The sequence below is a fragment of the Siphateles boraxobius genome, unplaced genomic scaffold, assembly GCF_051911475.1.
Source record: "Siphateles boraxobius isolate OS27281-9 unplaced genomic scaffold, OSU_SipBor_1 13, whole genome shotgun sequence".
NCBI classification, from domain to species: domain Eukaryota; kingdom Metazoa; phylum Chordata; class Actinopteri; order Cypriniformes; family Leuciscidae; genus Siphateles; species Siphateles boraxobius.
The window spans coordinates 21,077,645-21,105,195 of NW_027508733.1; the positions used below are offsets into that span (position 1 = coordinate 21,077,645).

Sequence of the window (27,551 nt, forward strand, 5' to 3'; positions counted from 1 at the left end):
TAAACAGTGACTGATAATGGATAGTGTATTTATGATGGTGCTGTTGAGGCTCACGCTGCCCGTCTCTTTGTGAAAGACTTTTGTGGAGAAATCAAATCAAAATGAACGTTACAGCACACAAGAAACTCACAGAAGCAGCACACTAAACTAAAAATTCAAAATGTTGAGTTTTTCATTGACATTATAGCATATGATAGTCAAGTAACATAACACTCCCAAGGGAGCCGTTTTGCCGAATATGTTCACATTTGCAAATGTTACTTTGATTTTATAGTTCAATACTACAAGTTAATATTAAGTTACTTGCATCACAGACACACTATCAACTGTTCTTGTTCTATTTCACCAACGAAAATGGTTCCAAACAAAGATCATAGCAGAACTACTGCGTATCTCAAAGCAACACTCAGCTGTGTTTTGTTACTGAACGATACATCGGTTTTAATTAATTAGCTGAATGAATGATTCAATGACTCACTCATTAAGTGACTTGGCTACACCTACTGGTGGTTTTCATGTTTAAAAGTATAATTGCATTTTTCCCAACCTTTCCTTTTTCTATATTTAAAAATTATAGATGACATAATTATAGAAACTATGCAAATTTGAGTATCTAAAGACTAAAAGAACACTGATGAAATTATTGCTTCAGAATAAATTACATTTACACCACCAAAAATCCTTTTTTTCTTCCCAAGGAAAAGTAACTTCTTTATTCAGACAAGTGAATAACCGGAATTGATTTGTCAGAAGGACAAGCACATGACAAGGCTTAATGTCGAGCACTGAATATGTAAATGTATTGTGCACTTTCATCTCAACAACAAAATAAACACGCAACAAAAATGGCAGCGGTGAGAAACCAGCAGTTAAGAAAGCATCTGGTCACTGTGGATATGTTTGTACAAGCTCTGCAATTTGGCACTCCAGTCAAGTCACGTTTATATATATAGATCTAGATTGCTTTAAAGCAGCAGCTATACAGTATTAAACATGAAACAATGGTGTCAATGTCTCTATCAATTAGAATTAAAACTTCAGTTTGTACAATAAAGCGGCTCTCCAGTCTGTAAAATGGGTTTGGGAGTTTGCTGCATGTTGCCTGAACAAGGTCACATGGTGGCTTAGGATCTAATAAAGGAAGGTGGATTTTTCCCTGTAGCTACATGCCTTCTTTAGCTTTAGCTATGGTCAAGAATAAATTCAGTGGTGTGGAAGTGAGATGAATGTAGACGCAAACGCTGACGGCAGAACATAGGAGCGTCCTGTGCGGAGGATGATTCTGCAGCAAGTGGAAAATATTGTGATCTGTGATTATCTCCCTTTCACGTTTCATTAACGTCATCCAGATAGGGCCCGAACAGCGAGCCGCATCCCCCCTACAGAGTGATCATACCACAATCCTGTGATGAAACACCTCAAATGATCCTTTGCGATATCAGAGTGAGGCAAATCAAGGAATCTGTAAGAACAGTTATTATTTAATGAGGTGGCAGGGTTTGATTTCAGTTCACGCAAAACAGGTTTTTCGTCAGAATATTAAGATATAACGCACTTGTAAATGTAACACCTCACACTATGGAGATCTGTTGCACACCTGACTTGTGTGTCAAGCAGCAGACATGTTTTGTTTTAGTTGCTCTGCGTTGAACAAGTAAGAAAAAGATGGGTAAATGGTTGGTTTACTCTTTTATATGTAGTAGTTAAATTTGAAATACTGTACTAAAACAATAAATACAATACAAATCATTTAAAAAAATCAAACAATATAATTTTTAATAATTAATAACATATTTAACTTTATTTGTAATTAGATATTTAATAGTTATAATTTATATTACATATGTTATGCATGCATAATGTATCATATAAATATTAAATAATTACTCGTGACTACACAGAATCTTTAAATAAATACTAAACCACAAATATACTAAAATATAAATATTATTTTTGTTTAAATAATTATTTAAAATATATTCATTTATAATATATAGCATATAAAGAATAATGTATAAAAATATTGGATTAATAAATAAACAAACAATAAAAATATTAATTAAATTATATACCTATTATTTTATGCTATATATATATATATATATATATATATATATATATATATATACAGTCGAGCCCGAAATTATTCATACCCCTGGCAAATTCTGACTTAAAATTACTTTTATTCAACCAGAAAGTTTTTTCTTGATTATAAATGACACAGGCGTCTCCCAGAAGATAATAAGACGATGTACAAGAGGCATCATTGTGGAAAAAATGATTACTCATCTTTTATTTACATTTGAACAAAAAGTGGCATGTCCAAAATTATTCATACCCGTCTCAATAATCAATTGGCTATTACAGCAATCAAACGCTTCCTATAATTGCTGACCAGCTTTTTGCATGTCTCCACTGGTAATTCTGCCCATTCATCTTTAGCGATGAGCTCCAACTCTTTCAGGTTGGAGGGTCTCCTTGCCATCACCCTGATCTTTAGCTCCCTCCACAGATTCTCAATGGGATTTAAGTCAGGACTCTGGCTGGGCCACTGCAAAACGTTAATGTATTTGTCTGCTAACCATTTCTTCACCACTTTTGCTGTGTGTTTTGGGTTGTTGTCGTGCTGAAATGTCCACTGGTCCCCAAGGCCAAGTTTCTCTGCAGACTGCCTGATGTTGTTGTTGAGAATTTTGATGTATTGCTCCTTTTTCATGGTGCCATTTACTGTGATTAGGTTCCCTGGTCCACCGGCTGAAAAACAACCCCAAAACATTAGGTTCCCACCACCATGTTTGACAGTAGGGATGGTGTTCTTAGGGTTGAAGGCTTCTCCTTTTTTACGCCAAATGAAGGCTACATCATTGTGCCCAAACAATTACATTTTTTTTTCATCTGACCACAAAACAGAACACCAGAAGTCTTCTTCTTTGTCCAGATGAGCATTTGCAAAGGCCAAGCGGGCTTTTGTGTGCCTTATCTGGAGAAGTGGTGTCCTCCTTGGTCTGCGTCCGTTGAACCCAGCGATGTGCAATGTTCGTTGGACAGTCTGCCTTGAGATCTTGCCACCAGCAGAGCCCAGATTCATCAGGATGGCCTTGGTGGTGATCCTTGGATTCTTTTTTACCTCTCTCACTATCCTCCAGGCCAGCAAAGGTGTCACTTTTGGCTTCCGACCACGTCCTCTGAGATTTTTCATAGTGTGGAACGTCTTGTATTTTTTAATAATACTTTGCACTGTAGCCACAGGAACTTAAAAACATTTAGATATGGTCTTATAGTCCTTTGCTGACTTGTGAGCAGCCACAATCCGCAGCCGCAGGTCCTCAGTGAGCTCCTTTGTCTTAGCCATAACTGTCCACAAACCAACAGCAGAGAGCTTCTGTTTTTCACCTGTTGAGTTGATTAAAAAGTTGTTCCTAATGAATCCGGGTAATTAGGATGCTTTAGAACAGCTTGGACTATTTGGCATGGTATAGATCTTTGGATTTTTCCATAGACTGTGACAGTTTGCAAAGAGTATGAATAATTTTGGACATGCCACTTTTTGTTCAAATGTAAATAAAAGATGAGTAATCATTTTTTCCACAATGATGCCTCTTGTACATCGTCTTATTATCTTCTGGGACACACGCCTGTGTCATTTATAATCAAGAAAAAACTTGATGGTTGAATAAAAGTAACTTTAAGTCAGAATTTGCCAGGGGTATGAATAATTTTGGGCTCGACTGTATATATATATATATATATTGTAATATACAGTAATAATTCATTACAATACAAAAATGTAATGTTTGTAAATGTATGTTTTGTGTTGGTCCTAAAATCAGAAAAAAAAACTCAAAACGTATAAATAAATCATTATTTCTACATGAAAACGTACATACTGAAGTGTGTAAGTGTGTGAGCACAGTTAGTAAATAAAACCCAATGTTTTTACGAAGCACGAAGATCCCACAGTGCAAAATCAAAAATGCATATTGTGTTAAAAATATCCATAGGGCACATGACATACCAGCAGCCAAAGCTTGGGAACCAACTGACATTAGATTTCAGGGTGGCAACAGGCAAGACACATGTTTCACAGCAAGGATTTTCCAGTCAGCCTGGGACAAGAACATTCCCACTTAAGCTTTTAGTATTGCCTTAGAGTTTTAAAGCCGGCAGGACTTATCAGTCCTTTCTAGCTTGATTTGATATATCGCAGTTTGATGCTTGTTGTCAGTACCTGTGAGTTACAGCAGGCATGCGGCATGGATTAAAAAGCCTCTACAGATTGCATTGGCCTTGCCTATTCCCGCTCTAGCATGGACTTCAAGGTTTTGTGTTAACATTCTGAATCAGTCCCAGCATTCCTCTAAATTAATTCTCCTTTAAGCATTATTTTCTTCTCCCTTATTCCCTCACAACATTAATAGGAGACAGATGTCCATAATGGAGTCCAAGTTTTTTGGTCCATGCAATGCATTAAATAGATTTTTGGCTATGTTTTTTTCTCCAAAAATCCCAGGTAACAATAAAACAAAGTAGTGCGGAACTTCTCCATCCATGCGAATGATAAACATGATGGACTGGCAAATGCAATTCTGTTTCTCTTAAATGCACAGGAGAAAAAATGATTGGCTGTTTCAAACTGCTTTCAACCAGATTTATTACAGAATATTGTTATGCCATCTGTTGAGAAAAGCGCATATGGATTTTTATTTAATCTGTAGCCCCTTAATTCTGAAACAAGTTTGTGCTTCTTCAATATGTAAAACTAGGGTTGGATAATCAGAATCGGTTATTTTTTTGATAAATACATTTTTTGATTAATTTTGATTTTGTAAAAAAAAATATAGTTTCAACTTAAAGGTAAGTGTTTGTGTTGCCTTTATATTTTAAGTTTAGTCAACTTGAAATGTGAAGTTGCACCAAGTGACTTCATGGAAATTTGAGTTGACTAAACTTAAAATGTAAAGGCATCACAAACACTTACAGCACTTTTTTAAGTTGAAACTACACTTCTTTTTTTACAGTGTAAATGCTTGAAGACCAAAAAATAAATAAAATACATGAACTTAAAATTGAGCATATATTTTTTTAAAGACATATTTGTGGTGTTATTAACAAAGATGAATACTATGCAAAAATACAAACTTAATTTGCAGTGGACGACTCTTGTCCAGCATACTACTTTTATTGTTCTGTTTCTGCCTTATCTACGCTGTAGAAAATGTTTTTCTTCCATCTAAAGAATGGTTTTCCACTATAAAATGTAAATTGTGCAATGTAAAGGTTCCATGGATGTTAAAGGTTCATCATGGAACCATAGTTGCCAATAAATAACCTTTATTTTTAAGAGTGATACTGCAGAAATAGTAATAGTAGTATGCTATGCTATTAAGACAAAGTTTAAATTAGTATACAACTCTGAATCAGCCAGAGTGGATACTGAATTAACATCAAACGCACTCACTGAACCACAGGTGATATTTCTGACATGAATCAAAACTTCCTTTAAACTACTAAAAGAATCATTAACAAACCAGAGTTGTTAAACTGAATCAGAATGAGGAACAGATTCATTCAATCTCCATAATATTTAAAATGTATGTACACAATTTCTGCATCTCTCAAACTTTACAGATACTCACTGCCAGGCCAAAAACACAATTTGAAAAAGATATAAAGGACCGGAGCTTCTTATCTCAATCTAACCCATTGTCGCCGGTCCGCATGTGGCCGTTAGTACTGATTCTACTACTGATCACGTAAGCTACGTCCTTTCCAAGACCGAGATCCCTGGTTCCTTTTTATGATAGTGCATCTCTATTATTAGGCATGAGCTTGCGTCAGGGAAGCTAATCTGAAGTGAAAAGCCCCTCATGCTCTGATCTATCCAATAAGCCTCCTCTGCCATCAAAGTGCTCTTTGAAGTTCATGTTCTCCAGACAGATTGGTTCAGGTGTCAGGTCAGAGTTCCTGTAGCCAAAGGTAACGGCAATCATTTGAAGCCTTCCAGTACCTTAATGTTCTTACCCGTCCCATCATGTTTATTACAAGGAGCCAATAAGAACAAGCTTTGTTCTGGTACAAGTTCTGTTTTTTTTTCTGACCTGTCTTCATTTTACACACAATATTGGGAGACTTTTGCTAGAACATGTAGAATTAGTAAATAGTAAATTAGCGTGAGAGCGCAATCCCATAAAAGCATTGATGGGAGTGGAAAGTTCTGCACGTGATCTACTGACGAAGCGCACATTAAAGAACACGGATTCAGCTGGATGATTTCCATAATAACCAACGCAATCTACCAAGAGCAGCGCAAATTAGCGTCTAGTTTAAGATAAAAAGTTAAATAATGGTGCGCAAATCAGTAAATTGAATAGCACAAATCTTAGTAAATCAACTTGCATGATCCATTTAAATACTCTCCTCCCATAAATTTTACGCCTGAAAGGGAAAGAGGGATGGATGGATGGATGGAATTTAAAGTCTATTAAAAATAAATAAATATATTATTGTTGACAGCCCAACCCTGTCAACAATAAAAAGTTCTCAGTGTTGAGCCCTGGTAAGTGTGACAAAACCCTCTTCACAGCGAGTATTAAAAAAAATCCACAGGTACATAATGGGAGAGCACAGTTATCGATGCTAATGTGCTGGACGTTTTGTTCACGCTTCACAGCAAAGGTTACAGATCTTCTAACTGCAAGGCTTTTACAACCGACTAGTGAGCACTTCTTTCTCCATTACCTGCACTCTCATTTGCCTTGCCTGGCGGGGTAATCAGCAGCCCATGCCGGACAACATGACACGCGCACACACACAGTTCTCAGTTATAGTGAGCAGCCGTCGTTTAAAGCCTTTTTGCTGTGCCCTCTGAAGCAGCATGGGCTCTCTTTAATGGTGCATTGCTCCTGGAGTCCCCCGCCGTTCCCATGTGTATCTGCCAAGGTCTGGTGTCTGTCTGCTGCTCGGGTATTTTTGGAGGTGTGGTAAGCATCATAAATAATGTACCTGTAAATGATACGTGTTTGGTCTAGCTGACAAATGGAGTGAAGGAGCAAAAAGAAGGGGGAAAAAAAGCTTTTTGTGAGGGCAAGCCCCATTAAGGCATTTGCACCCTTTGAAGTGAAGAAGAATTGCATCGACACCCAGAATTTCATAATTTCGGCTTAAACTGCACAGGAGAGCAGCGAGCATCGATTCCCTAGTGCTCGCTTTTAAGATGCTGATGAATCACATTATAGCGGCGGGACCGGTGCCAATTCGAGAAATGATGGAGGATGAATTGTTGCTAACGAACGACATATTTATATATAGCTATATGCTGTACAGACACCAGTGGGGTAAAAAAAATATTCCCTCATGTTTTCATCCAGCAGTCTTCTCCAGATACCCATTAGTCTCATTTCAGACACTTTTTAAGTATCTCTCTTAAAAAGCAGCCAGCATATGCTGTCATTTGACTTCCTTTGAACTGTAGCATATTTCTTTTCCATCAGCCTAACTTCCTTCAGAGCGTTTTAAAGTTTTTTCCAGGCAGAAATTGAAGCATGCTAAATTATAGAATAAAAGATTTACAGACAAAAGTGCAGTTATTGAAAATCTTTCTTACTGATAGATTATTAGATGGTACCCGAAACTGCCCATCGGATTGGTCTTAAAATCTCTCTCCATCGCTCCGTCGATCAGGGTCGTTTTCCGAATCAAAAAGATTATACTTTAACAAAAAACACATGCAAATGCAAGTATAATACATACTTAAGGTTTGTAGTATGCGGCTCTTATGTTGTTAGTTTGTAATTAGTGTTTATACCATGATGAATTTATATACGTAGACAAAGTCTATGAAGTTTAAATCAAAGACAATTATTTAAAAAAAATAGAGAGATCAGTAGGAAATATAAAAAAAGCAAACAAAAATGTGACCTAATTTGAAATTGTTTGTTTATAGTTTGTATTCAGCTGACTTCATTCCAAGGTGTGAGAAAAGGGCAAAAAACATGTACAAATTCAGGCAAATACCGCGAAAAAAAAAAATAGGTTTATAGAAGCAACACACTGAATAAATCTGAATTCTGACTCGCATTATGTCTAAGGATGCTTGTGCTGTAATCCATCCTTGGATTTTACATGTAATATTCATCAGGCTGAGTTTGCTCACTTGCCATGGAAAAACCTTGAGGTATTTTCAAGCCTGCCAAAAAGTGTGTCTGTGTGTGTGATGCAAGACTCACAGGCAGTGTGTTAGAATGAGCTGGGTCTCAAAGCAGTTCTGGATGTAGTCTGTCGTAATCTCCTCCCATCTGCTAAAGGAGCTGCTCTCCCTGCACAGCGCCTGGGCCCTGGCCCGCCCCATCTGGGCTTTTCGGACACTCCAACGCACTACCCTGACCTGTGTGAACTTGTGTCTATATATATATGTGTTTACACTGCTATGTCTATTATATAGTTTTATATAAAAACATTTTTTAATTTTTTGAGTGTCTCAGTTAGGTTTTTACAGTAGCCGGGAGAGCTGAAACTGAAGAAAACACCAGCAAATTAAGAAAACATTTTCATCAGTTTGAGAACACATGTGCAGCAAATACTCACAATGCAACCAAATACAGAAACACCCTGTAAATACTCATAACGCACATGCAATCAGGATGTTAAAAATAAATGAGGTCATCAACAACACTATACTGATGAGTAGACATTGAACAATAAGCATGTCCCAGCCAGGTTTGTCACTTGTCACTTCCATTGTGAGTATTTGGTTGCGTTGTGAGTATTTGGTTGCATTGTGAGTATTTGCAGCGCGTTTCTGTATTTGGTTGCATTGTAAGTATGTGGTTTTGTTGTGAGCATTTGCAACACGTTTCTGTATTTGGTTGCATTGTGAGTATTAGGTTGCATTGTGCTATTTGCAGCATGTTTCTGTATTTGTTTGCCTTGTGAGTATTTCCAGTGTTGTTGTCAAACTGATAGGCTTTACCTACATTGTGGGTCCACAATCAACAACCCATTCAACTCTATGTGAAGGAGATATGAGGTAAATGATGGTCACACCAGATACTGACTGGTTTTCGGACCCCACCAATACAGTAAAACTGCACATTTTAGAGTGGGCTTTTACCGTGGCCAGCCTAAGGCACACCTGTGCAATAATCATGCCGTCTAATCAGCATCTTGATATGCCACACCTGTGAGGGGGATGTATTATCTCGGCAAAGGAGAAGTGCTCACTAGCACAGATTTAGACAGATTTGTGAACAATATTTGAGAGAAATAGGCCTTTTGTGTACATAGAAAAAGTCTTAGATCTTTGAGTTCAGCTCATGTAAAATAGGGGCAAAAACAAAAGTGTTGCGTTTATAATTTTGTTCAGTGTATAATGTCTGCAAATCAAAAGTCAAGTAAGCATGCATGTGTGTGTATTAAGTTGAATCACAAATCAATCTTGTTCTTTATGTGTGAGAAGGTGAGACTGACATTTTTTTGTGGAATGCTCGGGCATGCAAGATGAAATATGGCCTTGTGTGTCCTGAATATTACGGACGTATTGTGTGCATGCATGAGTGTGTTTGGCACTGGAGAACATGATAGCTTTAATGAGACGGCTGCATATGAAGGACTGTCATTAGTGCTGAGAGAGGCAGCAGCCTGGTGATTGCAGTGATTTGGCTCCGATCTTTTTGACCTGTACGACCAATCAGAACACCTCAAGAGCTCGCTTCAGAGCCTATGCAATCAGCAAGGACATTGGCCCACTTAGCAACAGCCACCCAGCAAAATGGAGTACACATGTAAGAACAATGTTCTCCAGTAAGCATACAGTCTATGCAATAAATGCCGTAAGATGTGACCGATAGAAAAATAAAAAAAAATCAATTTGCATTCTGATAAAAAATATATACTTCAAGTCCTAGTTTATGCTAGTTAATGCTGGTTATGTATGGTCAAGTTAGTGAACCAATCGAGCAAAATTTTGGTGGTGAAGATGATATACCTGAAATGTCTTTCTGGCAAAAGCTGTTTACCAAGGTAGTGTTTCTAGTTAAGCAAGATAAAAGATTAGATCACTTAAATAAGAATTCTGGCATCATTTACTCACCCTCATGTCTTTCCCAACCCGTATTACTTTTCTTTATTCCGAAGGTCACAAAATGAGATTTTTAGTCACTGCACTTTTCCATACAATGAAAGTCAATGGAATCTGAAACACTCAAGCTCCAAAATTCAAAAAACACATCAAAAAGGTCATGGGTTCGATTCCCATTTCCACTTGATAAAATGTATAACTTGAATGCAAAGTAAAGCATTCACACATTCACAAGGACAATAATTGTAACTACAAAGTTTTGATAATCGTTCAAATTCTGTGAGAATAGGGACAGCACAACTATAACGATAACACAAAGGAACAATATCATTGGAATCCCTTTGAGTAATTTTTTTCTAGCTGATCAATGATAAAAATCATTGACAGCCAATCAGACTTTTGAGCAATTAAAGCGGCAGATTACAATGTCAGTGCGCGAATATAATTAACAGAATGAGTGTAACAGAGTAACAGATCCAAAAATGGCTTTGAAATCTTGTTTGAGCTTCAGAATATTCAAATTTAGCACTAAACAATTACTTACTGTAGATCCATGCAGCAACCAAATTCACATCACTTGGCCTGACATGTTAATGTCCAGCTTGAAAAAGAGTATGAATGTGATAAAATTATGACAGTTATATATTTTGTTTCAGGGGGATGAGTGAACAGTTTCTTTAAAAAAATCTGGAAGCGACACCAAGGATTCGGTGTGTAGGGTTAATACTAGATGAGATAAGAGTCTTGGAAAAAGAAAACGTAAATAACAACATCTGCGCTATTCAATCTGACTTGTCTTTTCCAAACACTTTAGTCCGAGATAGAGGAAAACAAGTTTCATCAACCTATCTTCATTCTTCCCACTTGATACAAGCAGATAAATCATTATGAGAATGGCAGACTGAAAGCCTAGCCTACCACCTTTATCCATGCCTTTCTCTAAGGAAAAAAGGCAAGAAGAGTTTGTTTCTCAAGGTGATTGTAGCAGTGATAAGGGAGCAGTTCTTATTAGGGGTGACAGCGAAGGGGCTGCGGCGGCAGTACTGACTGGATAACCTTGTGCCTGCTCGCTCTTCTGCGCCAGGCTCCTCTGCCTTGCCTCGGCGGGGACACAATCTGCTGGCTGGAATTACCTCGCAGCTGGAGGAAAACTAAACATGATTTCTGACCTTTACTTCTTGTGTTCAACAGTAACCTTTGGTGGTCCGCTTGCACAGACGGGCTGAAATGAAATCCCGACCGCTGCGTGTACGATTATGTGCATGTTGAGACTGAGAATGACGAGAGAATCAGCGGTTAAAATATGTTCCTTCAATTGCTGTCCTCTGTCTGGGAACCCGCTAGCTTGAAATGTTAATTGAAGCCAATTTGTTTCTGCAGTTTTTGGAAACCTTGAGATACAAGCTACCTTATTTCTCCTACCCAAAATGCAGCCACTAAATCTAATGCAAACTTAGACTCTTTGTATGAAATAATATAGCTATTTATGGAGCAGAGGCCATATATCTTCAAGTGAGCTACCTTATTTCTACTATATTTCTACTAAATGTTGATACTCTGCTAGAAATTACATTTCATGGCATCCACTATGTGAATATATCTTCCAGCAAAGTTGTATTCTTTGTCCAGGTGTACAGATGATTAAAGAATACTCACAGCTAGGTGGATGGGTTCTTAAACATGCATCTTAGCCTATGCATGTATGAAGAGAATTAACATATATTTTTCAGTCCTTTGGACCAGCCAAGCATAACTGAAAGCAGTAATCTAGACCCTTGTTTCCCTTTTCTGAGAAAAAAAGCTACAATTACTTATGCTGTACTCATCCTTCTTTGCTCATTACAGGCTTATTCCACCAACTTCTTCTTTTAGTGTGCAAGCTAGCATGCTTGTGCATGTTGTAAGAGGTTTCCATCCGATGAACTCATTATTCCACAGTGCTCACCCCACTCAATGATACACTCCACATCTACCCCTGACTGTCACATCCGAGCAAATTCATGCAATCGTGCCCACTATCCTTTAGACTGGAGATAATGCAGGCATGGTGAAGTGCGGCTGAATCTTAACCACGAGTGGAACCTAGAATTTAGTCAAGACGCTGAGGGGAAAATTGACCTGTTCCATTTTAGTTGAGAGGTTCGGTATGTGCATGTTTTTTCAATGTGTTGAAGCACGTTTGTGGCAAAATTTTCATTTGAGACACATTGGAACTTAATTCCAAATGTACGGTAGGGTCCCAACCCCTTTCCCTAAAGAGTTTTAAAAAAAACATTAAATTCGAAAAAGGTTAATTATTACATAACATTCAACGTTCTAGACTAAAAACAACAAAAAATTACAAAATTCTTTCAGGGAGATTTTAAACATGTTTATGATATGCACAGGAACATGTTAAGAAAATTTTGCAGGAAAAAGTTATTGTAGTTATTAATAATAATAATACACTACATTATATCATTTATCAACCCCTAAATGAGAATAGGAGTATCACCAAAGGAGCTGGAAAATTTCAAACAACTGCTTCCATGGACCAACTTTTGGAAAATTTATATACCATACGGACTAGCCTGTGTGGGGCAATTCTTATTTCTAAGCTGGAGGGAAAATTAAGAGATGAAACCTGTCATCGGGATGATTCCACTCTGAAAAAGGACAAGATGGTTGGTGTTGGGGGTATCTGCTCAAGGGGGTGGGACTTTGGGGGATAGAAGATCAAAGCGACTAAAGCTGATTTATCCTGTTTTAGGGCTCAAATGCCTCTGAGAGGCATTGAACAGGCCTTCAAAAAGCAATAGCAGCCACCTTTATATCCAGCCTGTGCCAGTCATCAGGCTTGCCTGTGAAGCAAAATCAATCTGTTTCATATCAGAGATACCAGGGGAGAAGGAGAGAGAGTGTGTATGTGAGAGTACAATCTGTCCCCAAAGCTCTTTTTAATGACACATGCTGCATAACAGAGCAAGGGTAGAAAAGTGTTCAATAAGGCAAACATGTTGTTATCAGGAGATGAGGACTAATATAAAAAGCCTCAGATGATACAGAGGGAGTTGTCAGTCAAACATGCTTTAATTTCTATTTTCAAATTCCCTTCCTTTGCTGCTCAGCATGGACACACTTACTTGGGCAGAAGTCCTTCAAATTCTCGCTAACAAAAATGGTACAAGAACCACCCAAGTTGACAATGCTGACAATGGTAACAAGCACTTAAGAGGCCCTCATAAATTTAAAAATACACATTTCATCAGACTGCACAATGTTCTTTTTATAATAACCCATCACAAAATTAATTTAACTAGGCTCATGTCAGTCAGGTGACCCAACCAGGAGATTCTTTCTAATCCATGACCACATGCAGATTGAAATGATTAAAGAAATGCATCTAGAAGAACTATTTAATCACATTAGCTCTATAGACTTAATAACCAGTGACAGAAAGCCCTTGTGGAGAAGGTTTCTTGAGGTTTAGAAGATCTCTTCCTTTGTTTTTCTTTGAACAGGTGTGGTGACCTTTCAACCACTTAATGAGATTATGAGAGTAATTAGAACTGAAGCCACCGAGGGTCCCAACAGTCAACCCGCTTGAACTCGAGAGAATAACTAGTGTCCATCTGGGTGCCACCTCGGAATTAGAGTAAGAAACGTAATTAAGTCCTAATGCATGGATCCTCAACTACCCTAGGGACTGGAGCACGTGTCAGTAGCATTAGCGTGCATAGCTAGCAAGCACTGGCTAAAGCAATACCAAGTCTGTCAAAGCAGAACACACTCTAGGATTTGGGGTTGGGGAAGAAATCCCCTGCAACCATTAAAGTCACAATGGTGTTGGATTGCTCCTGAGGTGCTACTCTGAGCTGTTCATTTAGGATGATGTGCAACTATTGGGCCTGACCTAAGCACACTCTTCATCTCCAACATGGCCACCGAGAGGAAGGCAATAAGGGACCCAAGGAAACCCAATGGGCGCCTAGGGAGCGCTAAGGCTGGCCACTCACAGGGAAGCCCAAAGACAGCAAAGTGTCAGAGTCAATGCGAACACACACCTCTACAATGGCAAAATCAATGAGGCTTTATGAGGCATCAATCTCCTCTACAAAGGTCTGCTTGTCTACTGCTGAGATGGACCATTTGGATGTGGGACTTTGAAATTCGCCATTTTCCAAAAATTGCTGGGGAGTGCTTTTTAGGATTTTGTTGACCCATCCCTGATGGTTTATCTCATTCCCTTAAAGATTATTTTATCTGCCGTGTGGTCAAATTGGGAGCATTTTTTTTTGTTTGTTTTTTTTGTTACTAAGGGTCATTGATTTTATAACGTCCTTTGGAACGACAAAAGAATGTACTCTTGGTTGTCTGTTTAGATCAGGAATGGACAACTCTGCTCCTGGAGGGACAATGTCCCACATATTTTAGTTCCAAATCTAATCAAACACACCTAATTTTCCAGCAATCATCAAGACTTTGTTCAGCGTATTTGATTAGGGTTGGAAATTAAATTTGTCGAACAGATTTGCAGATCCCTGGTTTAGACCATTAAAATAATCAGAAGATTGACCAGCATTCCCTAGAAACATACTTATTTGGCTCTATTTTACACCTTTACAATAAATCCTCTACCATGTTTGTGTGGGTGATTTCAATAGACGGATCTATTTACAGTAAACAGCAGATAACATGCTAGAGACTCAGAACCAAAGTACTTGGCAAGTGTCCTGCAATATAATTGATTGTTAGGCAAGTTGTGCATCCTCGGCCAACCTTGCTCTACCTCCCACCCCCCCCCCCCCCCCCAACATCCATCTCTATGGCATTTACACTTTTTGTTTACAATACGCTCAGACGATTTGACCAGACATCAAGTTGGGGGTTTGGGGCTCAGGGGTCCCGTTCCAATATCTAAGCTAATTACTTTTTAATTTACAGTGTGTCGTTAATGGTCTTGGCAGGGGAAGCAAGGTTAGACAGGCAGCAGAAGCCACTTCCCTTCCGTTCACCAGCACCATTGCCTCCTTAATTAAAATGAATAATCTAGGCATCCATCAGATAGATGGAGAGAGAGTCAGAGAAAAACAATTGTGAAGATAGTAAGGTAGGTAAAAACCCTGCTGAAAAGAGCAGCTTAGGCTAGCACCAATTTCAATTAATTGTTATGGTTTAGCTGGTGGATTTTATCTCAACCATCCTGACTTTTTCTGAAAATAATTGAACGAAAAAGTCTAGAAGCCTGGTGGGGAAATCAGTACACCAGGATCTCTTTAGGTAACAGCATTCAAAACACAACCAACGCTGGCCAGTTTTGATGGTCTTTTCAGCAAGGAGAAAGGCGAATAAAGAAGTAATGTTACAAAAGTAGTTACAAAAGCTACATCAAGAAAAAAAATAACAAGACAACTACCTCCACGGCTCTCGCTGTCAGCTGGCTTCACCTGGATGGGGCGAGTCATCTGGAAGAAGAAAAACAATATAGACAAGACAAGGGGTTAGTTCAGGCACAGGAAACTGCTGTCACCACAATAACTACAGCCTGTTGAGCTTATGTCCAACACAAAACAATCCTCTCAAAATTTTGATCAAATGCAAATATCCATGTGTCAGCATCTGGGCGTGAGATTTAAATAGGACACACACACACACTCACACACACACATATACACACCTCTGCAGCATCTCTGGCATAATATCAATAACACTTCTACAAATGACTAGGTTTCTGTACAGTTATTGAGGTAAATATGCCTAAACTACGGAAAAAAGGTAGCCTACCTTTGGGTACCGGCACCGAATTTCAGGTTAAAATGTGAACGGTACCCAGCCCTAGTGGTCATATTGCTAATACTTCGGACAGCTATTGTACAGCCCCTCATCTACTTATAAAAAGGCTGAAATTTTGGCAAAAATTAGTGAAAAGTTTCAATGACACATTTCAAATCAGGAATAAAATACAACAACTCGAACATAAAATAAGCTTGTTTTATCACAAAGTCTATTTACTCCTCTCAAAAAGTCACTAATCTGATCAGCAAGTTATTTTATGTTTCTTTGCCATGCTCGCTTGGTTACAGTGTCTAGCAAGAAGGAAGTGAAATGCAACAACAATTAAAGTGGAGACAGCCACAAGAGAGAAAGAGATCAATGAAGCCCTATTGATCTCTGCCCCTTAGGCGGTGGAGAGTGTCTGGAAAGGAGGGATTCTGTGGGTAGAAGGCTCACAGTAATCTACTAAAGCCTGATAAGAATGGCATTTGTTGGATTAGATACCTCTGTCATCACAGTTTTTGTGCTCCGTATTTTGCTCGACAAATTTTTTTCCCCATTATCCCTCCAAAGGTTGAAGCTTTCTCAACCGGTTCTTATTCTACAAACTTGAGCCAAACAGAAAGAAAATATATATGTTTTTGTTTGTTTGTTTGTTTCATCTTCTGCCCGTCGTTCAAGGATTCAAAAGGATTTTGCTGCAGGATCAAAGGATGTTCAAAAGGTTTTTCTGTGCTCCCATTTATTCTTACCTGGGGATGTAATGTAGAACGGAGTATTGTAAGTGCAGACTGTTTGATTATTTGAGCAGTACAGCAACTTACAAAGCTATATTTTCCAAATATATATATATATATATATATGTGTGTAAATATATATATATATATATATATATATATATATATATATATATATATATGTATGCTATCAATCGATTAAAAAACACTAATTAATCTCACATTTTTCTGTAATTAATCACGATTAACACACCAAACATTAAAAAAATCATATTTTATACTGTAATAATTTCCCATTTAAACTCCAAATTAATGTAGAAACAACATAAAGACAGTACATATTTGTTTAATAGCATCTTTTAATGAATAAAGGCCAATACCCCTACTGATGTCACAATGAAATAGATTTTTTTTCTCAATTTTAGACATTAATTATAGTCATTCAGCATTACAGTATAATTGAAAGCTATCAATTTTAACATTTATTAGGCTTTAAAAAAATATAAAAACTTTTAATGGAAGTGAACTTAAAACAATCTTCACATAAACCCATTATAATAAATGTCATATTTACCTGTGCCTTTCAATACATCAGATTTTTAGATAGGTAGGATATATACAGAAATTGAATAAAGTTATCAAACACTTCACAGTCTTCACTGCATAAATTGTGAAATAAATATAGATTAAATCTTATTAAAGCTATAAAAGTTATTCAGTCAAAAGCAGTGAGTGATTTAATCTGTCTTTGTACTTTGATTAACATTAATGACATCACAACAGAAGCTTTATTAGGCTGCTGTCACTTTGAGACCTGTAATTGTACATATCACGCGGGTCTGATACACATTTTCTCACAACTCCTTACGTTCGTATAAGACTTTAAGACTTGCAGGGATACTTGACAAAATGGGCAAAAAGTGTTTTTGTCGATTCAAGCGTCTTTATACAGGAGATTCACAGACGTGCACCAGTACCGCACTGTGTTCTCTTTTGTATCTTGTAGAGCGTGAATGGTTTAAAAGCATTTGCATGAATAAGAGTGTTTAATTATTATTTAAAAAAACCTGTTTAGGATGATAAAAGATCCATCCTGACTTTTATATCAGGGTTTATTTAATGATATCACTGGTTTGAAAGTATATTAACCCATACATTACCAGTAATAAAAGTATTAATCATAAAAGGTGATAGTGTTTTAAAGTTGTTACATTCGAGAGAATTTTCTCTAATTGTTGATAAACAGGACAGATCCTGTCCTAAAGGCCTACTTTACACTATAACATCCATTCCCCAGCATCGTAATCCAATGGAAGCTTTCTATCGATCCAAAACAAACTGCTAATAGCAACACAGCAGGCCCAGTTTGGATGAAAAAGGGCCAAGAGCTGTGCAGAGATTTGCGACAAGATTACCCAAATTTGCAAAGCGCCCTTTGCAGGCTCCCCAGCCATCTGTAACCTGAAATTAAGCCTTTATGAATGCTGCCGCAACTTTCGTCTCATGCAGACGCCAATTCAAAGGCCTGGGAAACGTTTGAGAGATGACAGGATCAACATTTTGCCTTTCTCCTCAACATATTTTCTTTTACTGTCCAACCGAAAAAAGGTCAGTTTTAAAAGACAGGCCAGTCCCATAAAAGCATGACTTGTTCAAGGAGAAACACCATAATGGGATTTTAAAAAGCCTTAATAACATGCTGATATACGAGGAAGAGAGCCAGGCCAGATTCATTAAGTGTTAAACGTATCCATTTTCACCTTGAGGAACTGAATAACCTTCCTCTGAGAAATTATTCCATAAATTTATCCATCGTAAATAATAACTAGCATGGTCTAACTCTTTATGCGAAGGGGACAAAGGCAAAAGATGTAATTCTTCTGAAGGTCGGGAGTTCAGTAGCTTTGTCTTACACTTCGGTTAAAGGAAAAGTTTAAAAAAAAGTGTATTTGAGATACAGTAACGCACTATGATGGTGTTGCACTGCTAGAGTTTTCTCCATCGCAAAGAACAGCAATTTTACTCAGACGTTCTCAAGCGTAAAGACAAAAACAATCCAATAGACCAAACTGTGAGATATACCCATCTCAAACAGATCATTTGACAAACACAAACAGTTGCGCACATTAGCATTTATAGATACTTCGCAATATGCATGCAACACTGTGGATGTGACGTCTGGTAATAAAGGAGATTTTGTTTTGCAAGGGGACACATTCAGAACTACCTCATGTAAACACCATCAGTGAGATGCATTTCTAACACGTTGGACTTTTGTGTAAGGTTTATGGATTCACCTCTCTAACTAGTCACTGTCCTGGTCATAAAATGCTGGTGTAATGGTCCATTTGTTTTCCTAAGAGCAATGTGTTTCTTCCTTGTACATTTAGTATCGATGGAACTCAGTTTATTGCGTTTTTCTCACCTCTAATGGGATGCCTTACACTTATTACAATGGGCACATTTACACACACACACACACACACACACACACACACACACACACACACACACACACACACACACACACACACACACACACACACATAAAATGTTCTCAAAAATACTGTATACTATATGTCAGTTCATTTTAAACAAATGTGGGAACAGATGGAGTTATGGTTTTGAATATGTAACAAAATGCTAAAGGCTTAGCCTGTGAATAATATTTAGATTATATGCAAATATTAAATAAAATAAATAAATAATGCATTATAATATAAAACATATTATAAATAAAATATAATAATAATGATCTTTGAATGTTTTGACAAATAGTCTATGGTATATGTAGTAGAGTATTGGTAAAATACTTTCTTACTAATATTATAATTAGGAAATCATTAAAATGGACTAAACTATTAAATATAATTTTTGTTAATTGAAACGAAGCTAAAATAAAATAAAACAAGTAATAAATGAAAAACTGAAAAAATAGAAATGTTCCCTTGACTGACATAAAATAAGTTTTAGTACTAAAGTAATAAATTACTAAAACTGAAATCATAATAAGTTAAAGCTAAATAGAGTGTATACAAATTTTAATGACTAAAAACCTAATATTAAAATAAAAACAGAAAATATAAAAATAAAAGCTATTTCAAAATATTAATAAATGCTATAATAGTACCTATATAAATAATACTAAAATAACATTTATTTTTCATAATAAACTATTTGAGGCAGCATTCTGGCTGTCCAAATACGAATAATCAAACCAATTACATAAATAAACTATGATTATGTTTATTTTTATAAAAAAGTTAAAATACAATTTTTAAAACTGATCACAACCACTCAGCACAACATTAAATATAATTCACAGGCATCACTTCAAATACAATGAAAAGCAAATGCATTGATGCATCACTGCTGCAAACAATTTAAAAAAGTGGTGAGGACAAAATAGGAAATGGCAAAAAATAGGCCATCCCAACCATAAATGCTGTAAACAAACTCATTCCACATAAATTCACATGCACTAGAAACAAAAAGACCAGCAGTTGACAAACTTGAACTGTAATCAGGGAAAGCATTCATTTAGCTTCTGTCCTGAGAGAGTTCACTACACCTCTCTGCTGCTTTTGTGCCTTTATTGCACACGCGTTCTTTACTCATGAGATAAAATGAGTTCGCCTTATGCTGCGTTCCTTCCCCCCAAAAAAACAACAACAACACATGTTCTAATTATGATAGATTCAAGCAGGTTTCCACACTCGGAATGGAGAATGCAACGAGGTCCAAGACAAAAACAGAGGGATAGAGGGGGTTGGAGAGGATGGAAGGCAAAGAAGAACTGACTGCAACTGCCAGATAAGATTGCTTTCTCAGTTGAGTGGCATTTCCAGAGCCGTGACTCCACCCTATTGCTCCCCCACATATGCTGATAGACTCGCGCTGGCGGAAACGCGCGATTATACGTTTCCCGCCCGCAGCAAAAAGCACCGGCGTCCCTGTGTTTGCCAATCTGTTGTTTAAACTCAGCGGAACAATTCAAATCCCCACGTCCCAACAGGAGTGTGTCAGTTGCATCTCGTTTAGGGATGATGCACACGATTCGACACACCCCCTCCGGTCGCCAGCATTCCAGACCGGGAATGTGTTATTCGGGATTTCCAATGTAGCCACTGGCGCAACTGTCTCTTTTGTCCTTGTCATCTGTTTCTTTAAGCACACAATACTCGATAATCATGCTGTTTGCTGTGCTGCTGTCTTTCAAAAGAGGGAGCTATCAAACAGGGTAAACAGAAAATACAGTGGGGGATATGAAACAGCCATTCTCCTGAGAGACAGTCTGTTCTCCTGTAGTGATGTTTGATTAGACACCGCTGTGCTGGGGTAGATAGAAATTCAGAACAAGCTGCTCCGAGCAAATCGGGACTGCGCCTTGTTGCCTCCGTCTATGATGAATGTGTTTTTTTTTTAAGCTGTTCTGTCTCAAAATTGCATGCAGGACAAAGAGTCAACGTGGATGAAATTAATAGTTTGCAGTGGCTTTATAATCAGTGAATGAGAAAAGCGTAAAGCAAACGTCATTAGATGTATAAGGATGTTTAAAGCGCACTGGTTTTTTTTCCAGGTCAGTGGCGTCAGAGGAGTCGCGGCTTACGGAATCCTGTTAAGAAACAGGCTTTGAGCTTCGCTCACCTGCTGGGTTTAATGTTCAAAAGGCTTTCGCACCCTATCTTTTTTTGTTTTTTTTGTTCACATGCAACATTAAAACGGCTCACAACTTAAAAGAATTAAAGAATTTCATAAAACGGATTGTACATAAGGTATATAGGCTAATATATAGGGTAGGTTAGGGATATTGTTAGGATTAGAGTTTTGGGCTGGAATGTTATTCCAGATTCAACAAAATATGTTGACCCAGGAACGCGTGTAACGTCGCACAATCCGGGCGTGCCACATATTTATTGTTAATTTATTAAATAACTGCTAAAATAACTTTTCAGATGTTTCAAAGGTTTAATGACAACGCAAGAATAATGACATTAAATGCAAATATACAACATCAGTGCTCACCCTGTCAATAATTTCCTGTCCAGTTTTTCCTTTTTGGAAAAGATATACATATTGTATATAAGATACTATACAATGATAATGTCTGTTTGTTTAAATGGTTAGTTCAACCAAAAATGAAAATGATCCTATAATTTAATCACCCTCAAGCCATCCCAGGTGTATATGACTTTCTTCTTCCACCCAAACACAATCTGAGTTATATAAAAAAAAATATCCTTGCTCTTTCCAGGATAGGATCTTCCCTGCAACCATCCATCAAAAAAGTAATCCATACGGCTCAAGGGGTTAATAAAGGCCTTCTGAAGCACTATATAAATTAAATGAATTATTATTATTATTATTATTAAACATTTAAAAACAACTACAGTATAATAAAAAAGAAAATCTACATAAAAAAACTAGTGATAATTTGAAAACTATAGCAAGCCTGCTGTGAAAATGATTGTCTGATTAAGAGGTGGGCATCGTGTGTGTGCGTGCGTGCGCGTGTGTGTGTTTGTGTGAGCATGCCGATGGTTTGGCTGGAGTTTAACACTGAGATAACAGCCTATTCCCTGTTCATTATTTAGCATTAGCAGACCATCAAAGCCCCTTCTCCTCTGTTATTCCTAATAAGGAAATAAACACCTTTTGACTGGAGCATCCCAGCTGCGATAATTAATATTTCCAATTATTGATTTGAAAGTGCGCTGTGTGGTGACAGCCTTGGGCCTCGGCTCGCCTAATAAATCTAATGTACAGGAAGGTGAGATCGGAAGAGAGAGGGATAGCGAGAGGGAGAGTTATTCTCCAGCAGCCTGCGATTTTTACCTCCGTTTTCCACACAAAGCTACCTTATGAGTTTTAATATAGAGTGTAAATAATATGAACTACTTCTATTAAGCATACAGGAGCTTGACAGATATATGGAAAAGAGCGCTAAGATGTGGTCAAAACATTTCCTTTTGTCCTTGAAGTTCCAACAACATGAGGGTAAAAAATTAGCATTTTTGCATGAGCTACTCCTTTAAAATGTAACTCATTTGTCTGCCAGAGTCTCTAAGAGGAAGAAAATGAGACGGAAAATAGATGAGGAAGAACGTAGTGAAGAAGTATGTGCGTGTGAGGTACTTTGCTCCCAGCACCTCTGTGGAAGCCCTGATAAGACTATCGACTGCACCGACTTGTCAATCGCAAGCGTCTGAAGTCGAAAACTCCAATAGCTTCCCTCTGATTCGCACAATACCGGAGGTCAGATGTAGCTCCAGTGCCTTCGACCATTGACTCTGCACTTTCTGAGCCATCTTGAACATCTACAGTCCTCTGAAAATGTCTAACGCTGCGCTCCAGTTAACCTCAAGTTATAGTTAACCTCAAGTTATCTTACACCACACCAAGCTTGCGCTTTCAGCCTGACGTCCCTCAAAAGGTCAGCGGTCCAGATGAAATCCCCCCCACCCCCAACCCCCCCTTAAAGTTCCTCGGCCTCCTAAGTTCTCACCACAAGACGAAGCTGCTGACCTTTCACAGCAATACAACCAGGATCCTACAGAAGACCGTCAGAAAGACAGTGTCTGTATGAGCGTGTACAACGGTTCCTGGAGTGAATTCAGCCTTAACACAGTTTATCTGGAAGTGGATGAAAGGTCCGAGCTAAAAAAAATAAAAAACTCAACAAGAACAAATAAAAAAAATGATAAAAAAGACTGTAATCCTACAAACGCTCGCAAGCCACCGGAGTGTCAAAGTGAGATAAAGAGAGAAAGGTGGTGCACAAGAGAGATACCCTGACTTCACAGCTGCCGTGGTCTTTTATCAGGGGAAGGGCATCTTTCCCAGACATCTCTGGTAAAGGCGTTCGCAGCTCAAAGAAGCCATTTTTTGGAGAGAGACGTGAGTTTGTTGGAGAAAGAAAATCTCTGTCAACAAATTCTTAAGAAGTACCATGGTGTTTGTTTTGATCTCTTTTTATTCTCATTTTCGTAGAACTCTATTTGAAGAGTAATTGGTGCCGTTTCATGTCAAAAAACTTGGCAATCACGTTTAGCGACTCTTATGTCTTCAAAGTCTCCTGATGACAGTTTTAAAAGTAGGGGATGTCAGATAATAATGCTTCAACTTGCTTTAAAAAGAAAACCAAACAACCCTTCTGAATGGCTGAATAAGCTCCTGCACAGATGATTAGGCCACGCCTTCTCATGAATAATTAAGAGGAACTCTAAGTGCTGATGTATCTAAACACTACTACGCAACCCACGGAACCATAAGAGGTCATGCATTATTAAGTGGCCTTTCCCCTATCTCCGACATTCGTATAGGATTGTCGCATTTCACCCCCTAGAGGCAGTCACATTGAATTTTCCAACTGGTTGTGAAGCAACTGTTACTCTCCGCTTATTCAAAATGGTCAAATGAATTATTTTAATGAATATCATGCTTGTGTGAATACATCCACACAAAGCGAAAGACCCCTGATTCTTCTGAAAGAAAAAATATTAGGTTTTCTAGGGCTAACCAGCATAAATAATTATAAAATAATTATTTATTCCACCATTAATCATAACAACCATTTTACAGATAGAGTGTTTAAATAATAAAATGTTAGTGGAAAAATACTGTTAATTCTCACCTCTTGCTTATAGTTTTGATTAATATATACCACATTTGATCGCATACGGTTTAGCCACAGAAGTTAAAATATTTCAAAATGATTAAATACTTAGAAAATTGTGCATATGATCAAAACTCCACGCAACTCCCGTTCTACTCTCCATTGGAAATGAATGACTTCCGGTCTCACACTTGTAATTTGTCAGAAATAGTGGAAAGGTGGCTTTATTTATTTTATTCTTGTTGTTTTATTTATTTTTTTGTAATGAATTTCCTTACGACCTCAATGTAACAACAGGATCTCCAGATCTCTGTTGTCCAGATCTCGTTCAATTTTTTTAAGATCTCGACAAATTAAAAGTTGTTCATGTAATCTTGACATAATCTGTTTTCTTGAGATCTAGAAATAAGAGATTGTTTATTGAGTTCTTGCCACAAAAAAAGTTGTAATATCATCTTGAGGTATCACCTTGATTTTCTCATGCTTTCAGTGTTACAACAGATATTTTCCCCCAGGAGTCCTGGCAAACCAATTGTTTTTTTGTCATTGTAATCACGAAAACAGGATAATAATAATAATAATAAAAAATTATAATAATAGAGGACCTCAGACACATCTGGCGTTCACTCAAAATTGTTTTCAAACCTGAAAGAAATCAGTCCAAATCTCAAAATAAACCCCTTTCCCACTCATAATTCAAAATAGTGTGCTATTATTGTCTTCATCATGTGCAACATGTGCATATCTGTATTTCATGACCCTTTCTATAATCCAGCACTATCGATTTCTGCTTAGAAACACATCAGGCCAGATTAAATAAAGTATGATTTATATACTAACAGAGATGAGAACACACTGTAAACCTTGGCATTTCGACTACAGGATCTCTTACAGTAAGTATGTGCTAATACAGAATTCAAGGGTCTTCATGGTATTGTGCTCTGTGCTTGCTTTGCCCTGCCGGGGCGGAACAAGAGGGAAGCTCCCCGCGCTGTCACTGATGCTACAGGATTGTGACAGATTACAGGGCACTTCTCTGACCAATGGGTGGCCAGCATCGCTTCCCGGTCAGTGACCCATAATTCCCTGCATACCTATGCCGAGTTGACGTTTCTTTAATGGGTTACAGACCTCTGGCGAGCCAACGCCTTTTCAGCGCTATGATAGCCTATTAGCAATTCACCACAGCTTGCAGTTTTTTGCCTTTTTTTTTTTTTAAAGCCACCCTGCACCCGCCCATGCCACGTATAACCTCTTTGAACCTCGTGGTCCTGAGGGGATGACAACAACCGAACAGAAAAGGAAAGAGGCAGAGGAGAGAGGGAGGCAGCGATGCAAGTCGACCAAGTGTCAGGTGTGGACAGGAAAAAAGCCAGGGGGAACGACTAGGAGATGGGAGGATAGACAGATGGAAAGGGGAAAAGAGAAAGACCTGAAGCCAGAAGTGGCATTTGCTCAAAGCCATTCACCTATCTGCCATGAGAGATGATGCAATGATGGTAATACGCTCGACTGCAGCTGTTCTCAACTGGAGGGTCGCAACTCAAAAATGGGTCACTGGTCTGTTCTGACAGGCTTTGGACAACATGGTGGGGAAAAAAACGATGCTGAATGCAAATAATCCAATAAACCAAAATAAATAGGTTTAGGCTTTTGTTGCTATACGCCCAATCAAACTCTGATTTTGTCAAGAAACCAATCTTGTTTATCAACCCATTGTCCATTTCTTACAGCGTTCCATTGCACTTATCTCACATGCGATCTAATTCGCCATTGCCTTGACGATCGATAGTGAAACAACAGATCTTTGTGTGTTCACTGTTTTACAGAAGGGGCTCAGTGTCTATCATTGTGAGTGTGTTTTGTACGGACTATTACAAATCGAGGATCCAGCATGCTTAGTCCATCTGTCTGCAGTTCCTGTCCAAATCAACTCCAATAACACAACTCCACTCTGGCATAGATAAAGATTATACGATTTAAATAAGTTCCTCATTATCTGCTTATATTATCAGCTTGTATTGATTTGAATACTGATGAATTGTATATACACACACACACACTTAAGGCTGTTTGTCCTCGTTTCGAAAGTAACTTATATGTATATATCCACATTTATGTATATACATGTGAATATAAACTTTTTAATAAATTGTGTAAAAATCCCTTCAAATAATTGTTGCATAAATATTATATAGCATATTTATGATTTATTCAAACTGACTTTCAAACGGGGATAAACTAGAAATTTAGCCAGTAATACCAGCAGTGGAAGTTCAACGTTTTTATTAGGGCTGCAACTAACGATTATTTTGATAATCGATTAATCGGACGATTATTTTTTCGATTAATCGATTAATCGGATAGAAATTAAATTAGATTTTTTTTTTTATTATAACTAAATAAAACCGTAAATCAGGGTATTTATGTGTAAAAGTGTACTTTAAAAAGTGCAAAAGCCACACATTGAGTTTTACTAATATCAATATTTGCATTGTTTTTAATGATAATTGCTGATGGCAAGTTGACAAACATGATTATTGTTAAAAAAATGATATCCAACATATTATGTTTTAACACAATTTTTGTTAAAACAAATTTACACAGACATGTTGTTCAGATGTGAATATCTGAACTAAAAACAAACTAAAAACATCTAAAATATATAATTCATTTAATTTTTATTTAAAATTAATTATATATAAGGAATATAAGGATAAAGAATATAATATATATTATATATATTATATATAAAAGAATATAATATAAGGATAAATTGATTAAATAAATATAGAAAGACTGAAAACAATTGTGTGAATGTAGAGCCGCAGTAGATCGCGTTTGAAAAACAATTAAAACTTAGTAGACAAATGCTATAAAAAGAGAACGGAATGGAGGTAACTTTACCCAGCAAGCTAACAGGCTTGAGTAAAGGACAGGAGAAATTATGCATTAGTGCACAAGCATTCGCTGAAAACCATTGAGTACAGTGACTAAAAAACAATATTTTACTGCTGCTGTTATTAACTACCTTTGTATTTAATGCTTCACTTTGTAAACACCCGTTTTAATTTAACCTATTTCTGCGGTAGCGCTATTTTAATCCGTCACTTACGTTGGGAGCGAACTGATTGCACAACCTGATGCTCGAGACAAAATACAGACATCCCGGAAGTCCCGGGAGTCTCCCGCATATTGATTGCGGCTCGCTGATGCCCGCGAATTAGTTCAAACTCCCGAAATCTAGAGCGCGCAAGCAAGAGCGCGCATGCGAGACAGAAGAGACTGCTCCAAACCGTGTAGCGCGCGCGCTCGGCAGAGCGCCTGAGGGAGAGAGACCTTGCGTGTGTGTGCGTACCAGTAAACGCTC

General features: G+C 37.6%; 1 protein-coding gene across 19 annotated transcripts in view; it reads right to left on the reverse strand.

The window, feature by feature from the left end:
* The window catches only part of celf5a (cugbp, Elav-like family member 5a), a 219,268-nt gene that overhangs the window by 76,673 nt on the left and 115,044 nt on the right, over positions 1 to 27,551 (reverse strand). For all 19 annotated transcript variants that reach the window (XM_077226573.1, XM_077226572.1, XM_077226565.1 and 16 more), the window contains exon 3: positions 15,471 to 15,519. In XM_077226573.1, the coding sequence (XP_077082688.1) occupies positions 15,471 to 15,519 (49 nt within the window). The remainder of the gene's footprint in view (positions 1 to 15,470; positions 15,520 to 27,551) is intronic.